Source organism: Diceros bicornis, chromosome 22, assembly GCF_020826845.1.
Source record: "Diceros bicornis minor isolate mBicDic1 chromosome 22, mDicBic1.mat.cur, whole genome shotgun sequence".
NCBI classification, from domain to species: Eukaryota; Metazoa; Chordata; class Mammalia; order Perissodactyla; family Rhinocerotidae; genus Diceros; species Diceros bicornis.
In genome coordinates, this window is record NC_080761.1 from 24077982 (window position 1) to 24085729 (window position 7748).

At 47.1% G+C, this 7748-nt stretch overlaps 1 protein-coding gene across 1 annotated transcript; it reads left to right on the forward strand.

The window, feature by feature from the left end:
- The first annotated feature begins 2870 nt into the window (after positions 1-2870).
- Positions 2871-4340, forward strand: LOC131419873 (nuclear pore-associated protein 1-like). The gene has a single exon (XM_058565375.1). The coding sequence runs from the start codon at positions 2871-2873 to the stop codon at positions 4338-4340; it is 1470 nt and encodes a 489-aa protein (XP_058421358.1).
- The last annotated feature ends 3408 nt before the right edge of the window (positions 4341-7748 follow it).

Consider the following 7748-nt stretch of genomic DNA (forward strand, 5'->3'; position numbering starts at 1 on the left):
AGTATAAAAATTATAGTGATACTATACATTCTTTTTCTTGTACTGTCTTTGAAATCTGGGGTTTATTTTTTGTTTACAGCACAACTCAAGTTGGACCGGCCACAGTTCAAGTGCTCAATAGCCACACGGCTACTGTCTTGGACAGCACATTTCTAATGTAGGACAATGGTTTCAGACCGTATTTTTGCAGTAGGCCATTTTCTTCAGATGCAATCTTAGGCTGAATCCTATTATGTAAATTGATGAGGGCAGAGCTGCTCAGATGGGAGCAGAGGAGAATCTTAGAGCCCCCTCTGATGCCCTACCCCACCCCCGGGTGCCCCTCCCCTGCTTGCCCCTCCCCCCACTTCCAGGCAGTCCTTGCAAACTCCAGCACACAGTGGTCCCCACTCTGCCCATCCGCTATTGACTCTCATCTTTGAAAGAATTAGCCTCTCAAACAAACTGAATTTGTCATCATGACTTTGTGTTCTCTTTTTTTCATTCCAGAGGTACATATAGTTGCCGCTCAAAACTTCTAATCAGAATAAAATAAATGAGAGAATACATTGAATTGCGGGGAGGGAGAGTGGTGGAAAGTTTGTATTGTCATTGGCCATATCGTGGTAAACATTGATTTTCTATTAGGTTTTTTGAAAATGAAAGGTATCTGTGATACCACCACTATTAGATGTGTGGGGCCTTTATTCCAACTAGGATTGCCAGATAAAATACTGTATTTTAATTTTCTAAATATGAAAACCCTAGTCCCAACCCCCTAGTTCAGTGCAGTGGGCTAGTGGGGAAGGGGGCCCTTGGTTTCTAATCAAGACCAGGTAACCATTATTAAGTTAATGTCTCAACCTCAATCAAAACAGGACAACACCACCTTTTCAAGATTTTTGTGGAGATTGGAGAAATTATTAGTGATAGTGTAAGCACAGTTTGAAAAACTATAAATTCTTTAATTGGGTTTGAGATTTCCTTGGTGGGTTAAGGGTCATGGTTTTGAGTATTCCCAGACTCAAAAGTTCATCAGTACATCCAGACAATGGGATACTATTCAGCGCTAAAGAAATATGAGCTATTGAGCCATAAAAATACAGGGAGGAAATTTAAATGCATATTACTAAGTGAAAGAAGCCAATCTAAAAAGGCTACACACCGTATGATTCCAACTATATGACATTCTGGAAAGGAAAAACTATGGAGACAATAAACAGATCAGTGGTTGCCAGGAGTGGGGGTGGGGAGAGATGAATAGGCAGAGCACAGAGGCAGTGAAAATATTTTCTATGATACCATAAAGATGGATATATGTCATGATACATTTATTGAACCCATAGAATGTACAACCCCAAGAGTGAACCCTGATGTAAACTGTGGACTTTGGGTGATTGTGATGCGTCACTGTAGGTTCATCGCTGGTAAAAAATGTACCATTCTGGAGAGTGATGTTGATAATGGGGGAGGCTATGCATGTGTGGGGGCAGGGGTCTATGAGAAATCTCTGTAACTCCCTCTCAATTTTGTTGTAAACCTAAAACTGCTCCAAAAATATTGTCTTAAAAAAAGGTTCATCAACACAGTCTCGCTGAGATTGTATTCCAGGGACGACTGGGCATATTTGGGGGAGTCTTGAAGCCATCCTGAGAGTGTGTGCCTCCCCCTCCTGTATTTGACTTGAACCCCAACATGCCTGGTTGAAGCTCTCTAACCCTGACACTCATTTCTTCTGCCGTCCTTCCTTCACCTACCACACCCGTCCTGTGCTGGTTAGTGAATCTTTGTGCTGTCTTCTGGTTTTGCAACAGACAGATCACAAAATGTGGGGACAGGTTTTCTCCTGGGTTCTAAACTGTGTAAAAAGAAAGGATGAATTCCTTTCTTCTTAAAATATTAGCTGTCGTACTAAGGAATGTGGAGGCAGGAACGACATAAGGAAAATTTAGCAAGTATTGTTAATTAAATTAACTACAATAATTACGCTGGTGCTCAGCGTTAGGCTGCAATACGGAATGTAATAGGCAGTGGGGGAGGTGAGGTGTCCCCACTGAGAATCGAACCCTGCCACATGGTGACAATACTAGACTGTAACCACTAGACCACCAGGACAGGTTTTAGGTTCTGGGGGGATTTGAACGGTTTCAGCTTTCTGATGAATTGTTACATATTTGGATCCTTCAAACTAGACCAAAGAGAAAATCTGGGCTGATCTAAGGTTTAAATGTTGTTTTAGCGATTTCTAAAAAGAAGTGAGGAAAGAACCTGCCTGCCAGGAAGGGATGTCCTGGGATGCAGCATCCAGGGAAGTCAGGCTCCTGTCCCCTCCTCAGAAACGTCCACCTGGCTGGTGCCCCAGGCAGGCCCTGCAGAAGGCTCGCTGGCTCCAGAGAAGCCGGGGGTCCCCAAAGGAGACAGGCCGCACGCTGGCAGGATCTGGGTGGCTCCAGCTCAGCTTTGAGCAGGTTCTGACCTCGGGACCCGGGGGGAAAGGGCTGGCGACACACACCCAGACGCTGAGGGGCCTGCAGGGCCGGCCCCCAGGTGTGGTGAGCTCTGAGAACGGGGCCTCCCAGTCCTGAAATGTCCGCGCATGGTGGCCCATCTGTGCCACACACCTGCACGCACAGTGGCAAGTCCCAGGTGTGAGCAAGTCCCGCTGGGTGGCTACTGGGGCCTCGCCCTTTGCCCTTTGGCGCCATCACCATGGTCGCTGGGTGGGGCCTGCCCCTGACACCCCTTCTCTGTGATGTGTCCCAAGAGGACCTCACAAGCTCCAGGCTGGACAGGGCAGTGGGCACTTGACCTGGAGAGGAGTTGGACGCTGTAGAGACGCTCTCCAGGATCAGCCTCCATTCAGGGGATCGTTTGTGCACCACGAGCTCTAAATGGGAAATTTCCTTTCGAACTGTCGTCCCTCTCCACGCCACCGTCCCCCACCTGGCCCTCGCCCGCTGGTGTCCCCCGCCCGCGATGCTGCCCCTCCTGGCCGGGCCCACCCCGCTGCCCTGGCGCCTGCCCTCCGCCCTGGTCGCAGGCTGTTCCACCACAAGCCTATACCAGCTGGCTTTCTCATGGCACCCAGGAAGCGGTATCCAATCCAGCAGGCCACCTGCTACCCCCTGGGGATCCTCCCTGTGGTGCACTGGAGGGACCCTCCGAAGAAGCCCGTGCTGTCCTCACAGAATTCTAGGATGGTCGGGCCCTCCAGAGGCGTCAGGATCCCTCCTCTAAGACGCACACGCACTGGCCTGCCTGCGCCACCGGAGCAGGCAGTCAAGGCTGGGAGCATCCCAGGCTCAGTGACGCCCGGGAAGGAGGTGCAGGGTGAGAAGCCTTCAGATGTCCCCTCAAGGAGCTCCCCTCCACCAGTCTCTCCCAGCAAGAGGCCCTGCAAACGGAAACTCGCCATGCCACTCTTGCTGCCCCTGCCGCCACCACTGCTGCCGCCACTACCGCTGCCACTGCGACTGCTCTGGGGCCGAGGGGAGCTGCCCCCACCTCCCAAGCTTCCTTGCATAGCTGTTGCCAAAAAGCCGGAGACCTTGGAGAAGAACACTGAGTGTCAGCAGAACGAGAGCTTGGAGGACCCAACAGAGGTCGTGGCCGAATGCAGTGCCACTCAGCCCGCCCCTTCCTTCTCCCCACCTGCCTCGGAGTCGGCAGACCCCCTGCCCCTGGGCGCTCACACTGTGCAGGCCCCTGCTCCTCTCACCAGCGTGGCTGACCGCTCTGCCGGAACTCAGATCCTGTCTGTCCCTCCACCCTCCCTGACCCCAAATATTGATCAGGAAACAAGACACAGTGTCCCGAACTCTCGTCCTGCTGTTCCTGCTGGTTCTCTTCCTCCTTTTAGATCCAGTGCCTTTGTGGGAATTCCATTTAATGGTAACGGAGGCCCTCTTCATTCAGTCATCGTTATGGCATTTCCTACTTCTGGCCTCCACTCACCTCCCAGCACCTCAACCTTCTCCTTCCAAGCGCCCTCCTGCCAGAAAGAAGCTCGGACACCCAGGTGTGCAGCTTCTCCCCCTCCTTTCCTCTCACCCAGCCCTCTTCCACTCTCTTCCACCAACACTCCTGTCTCCACCCGCCAGCTCCCCCCTTCTGTGGCAGTCCCCTCCACAGTCACAGCCACAGCCTCTGCAGGTCCGACCTCCCAGGCTACTTCAGATCCTGGTGTCGTTGACATGGACACCACTCCCCCTTCCCAGGCTGTCATTTTCAGGTCTCCCACAGGCTCTGCAAACCTCAAGCCTGCCCTTGACGCTGAAGCTATGGACACCACGCCTCCTTCCAAGGCTGCCATCTTCCAGTCCCCCACATCTCCACCGAGAACCGCTTCCCATCTTCCATGATGCTCCCAGCTTCTGAGAACACACCACCCAGTGGCAGCACTGCCTCAGCCCATGTCTCCAGCCATCTACCTGCACAGTCAGCAGGCAGGCCACAATTCCCAACCTTCTCTCTGACCCAGGAATCACTTCTCATCCCACATTTGGGGCCTGTGATGGGCAGCAGCCTAACAACTCTTTCCTGGTGGGAAAGCTGGTAGCCCCAGCACAAGCTGTGGGTCTAACCTCATCTGCAGCATAAGGCCATCAGGTTTGGCAGGCTTGACGTGGCCAGCCTCCGCATCTGACACCACCGTCAACACCTTAAATCGGAGAACCTGGGACCCACCCGGCCAGAACACAGGAGTGGATAACACCATTCCCATGATCGGAGGACCCGGTATTCCGGCTTTCCGTCGGGACAGCTGGGGCCCACCTGGCCAAACCACAGGTGGTACAGTCGGAGGGAACAACATCTCACCTGTGATGGGAGGCCCCTGTGTCACCACCTGCCATCAGAGCACTTGGAGCCCACCTACCCAGAACGCAGGTGGGGTGTTGGGGGCCACCACCATTCCTGCTGTTACTGGATGCACTTATGGTCCCCTGTCCATACAGAACGCCTGCTGGCCACCTGGGCAAAGGGCAGGTGGGATGATGAGGGACACCACTCTTCCCAACTTAGTGGGATTTATGGATTTTATGAAGCCTATTAAAAAAACAGATTCCTGATTTAAACAATTTAAAAGAAGAAAATACGGCTATTAGAAACAGGACCTTTCTTTATAATATATCTCATATTAAAGCTTTGGTTTTTTTAGATTACTAAATCTAAAACTGCGTATAGAAGAGTTGAAATTATATACTATGCTAAATTCAAAGTGTGTAAGAGAAGCAGGGCAGAGCTGCAGTAAGAGAACTGAGTTAAGCATCATGTCTGGGCTTCCACACTTGGCTAATGGCGTACCTAACCTCTCTGGGGCTCAGTCTTCTCATCTGTAATTGAGCGGTTTGAGTCAGAAGACATAAGGTGTCCCATGACTTTGTACTATTAACCAATAAATTTGACTTGCATTCTTTCTTTTAAGTAAAATTTTGAATAAAAAGGAAATTAAGATATGTAAGACCTTGACACTGATCATTACAAAACATTATTGAGAGAAAAGGTAAAGATGTCTACTCTCCCTAAATTGATCTACAGATTCAATGGTATCCCAACCAAAATCCTAGCAGGTTTTTTCTGTGTATATTTGTTGAGGAAGATTCGCTGTCAGCTAACATCTGAGGCAGTCTTCCTCTATTTTGTGTGTGGGTCGCCACCAAAGCACGGCTGCCGCCAAGTGGCGTAAGTCAGTGCCTGGGGAACCAAACCCGAGACGCCAAAGCAGAGCGCGCGGAACTTAACCACTAGGCCACGGGGCTGGCCTCAGTTTTGTTTTTTTTAAATGATGGAAAATTGACAAGTGATTCTAAAATTTATGTGTAAATGTGAAAGGCCAAAATTTTCCAAGAAAGTTTTGAAAACAAAACTGGAGGACTTATGCAATCAGATATCAAGACCTATTATAAAGCTATGGAAGTTAAGACAGTGTTGTAATGGCCCAAGGATAGACTAGGAGACCAAGCATGTATGAGTGTGCTTTAGACTCTCGCACATATAAAGTCCCTTGATTTATGACCAAGGTGGCTGCAGTGCTGTTAGGAAAAGATGGTATTTTCAGTAAATCGGCTGGGTCAATGTCCATATGGAAAAAAAAAATTTTTGATCCCTACCTTACACCATACTCAAAAATCAACTTGATGTGAAAAGTAAGACAATTAAGCTTTTAGAAGAAAACATAGATGAATATTTTCATGATTTTGGAGTAGGCAAAGATTTCTTAAATATAATATAAAAAGTTAAACATAAAAAAAAACGAATTGGATTACATTAAAATTAAGAACCTCTGTTCTTCAAAAAAGACACCATTCCATTAAGTTAAGAAAAAAAAAAGCAACAGAGTGGGAGAAGATATTTGCAATACACAGTTCCAATAAAGGAATTGGATTTAGAATATATTAAGAACTGCTTTAAGTCAATAAGACAGCCAATCCAATTTTTAGAGAAGGGAAAAAGGCTTGAACAGGCACATCATAGATGTCTGTTATTGGCAAAGAAACGGAAAAAGAAAAACTCTGAAAAGTATGAGCCTCTTACCAAAGGAAAATTGAGTTTCTCCTACCTATGGAAGGACTTCCAAGGCACTCCTTAACTGGCTTTATAGTAATAGTTCTGTAATCTGAGTAGCTAAAACGGACAAATTAGTCATGGGATAGCCTCCCCTCCCCTTTGTTTTCTCCCTCATTCTACAGAAAAATATTTTGCGTTCTTTCATCAATTCTTTTCCTTATCTACTCCAACAAATAATTTTCACATCCTCAACACTCAAAAATAAGAGAAATATTGAGTACAATCTTAAGTCATTCTGGGCCATTTCTATTCCTTATACCAGCACTTAGCTCTGTGGTTTTCTAACTGTGACACATTCTCCTCTACAAACTCGTCAAAGGGGATGAAATTTAAATCAACTACAACTCTTGTTTTTGCCACACACTTGAGCTGATCAAAAGATTCATCCATATCTAGCAGATTAAGCACTTACTGTGTGGATCAGAGCAGAAGAGCATATCTTCAAAGTGGTTTAAAAGAGAAAAAAAAGCATCACCTTGCAATTTTATCAGAAAGTGTTACCGCTCAACGTGGGCCTTCTGCTCGCCGAAAGACATGCCAATAGTTAAGAGGCAAGGTGGTAGGAGAAAAAAGACTTTTTTTATTACAGCTTGCTAACAAGAGGGAAGATGGCCGACTCATGTCCAAAAGAACCATTAAGGGGGCATGAAATCTTACAGCAGTTATATAGGCCATTGTGTTATTGGGGAGGGGGTTAGGAATGTTGACCTTCTGGTGTTACATACTGGGAGCGCCACACCAGATCTTTCAGTTTTCACTGATGATGGCTATCAGCATAGACTCACTGTTCGGGGGTCATCACATTCCTAAGGAACTCAAAAAAACGAAGCTATCATCTTATCGCAGCTGGGAGGTACATGCACAAGCAGGGGTGGTAAAACCTACAGAGCAGTTAGATCTCCTGGAGGGTGCAAATCCAGCTGGGTTAGTTTGTCAGGGGTCATTCAAAGTTACAATAGAGTTTTTCTTTTCTACAATATGGTTTCCCTTATGTCAACCTTGTCTTGAGCTGGTATCAAAAGCACCATCCATGTAGTAATCAGTTCTACCTTAACAGGGTGACCAAGTAATTAAAGGGTGAATGAACTACAATAATTGTGGCAAGCTCAATTTTATGAAACATGATCTTAAATACTTCATTTTTATCTGCAGTAAAAGTAAATACATAGGCAGTTATAAAAATTAATATTATTGTAATTTTG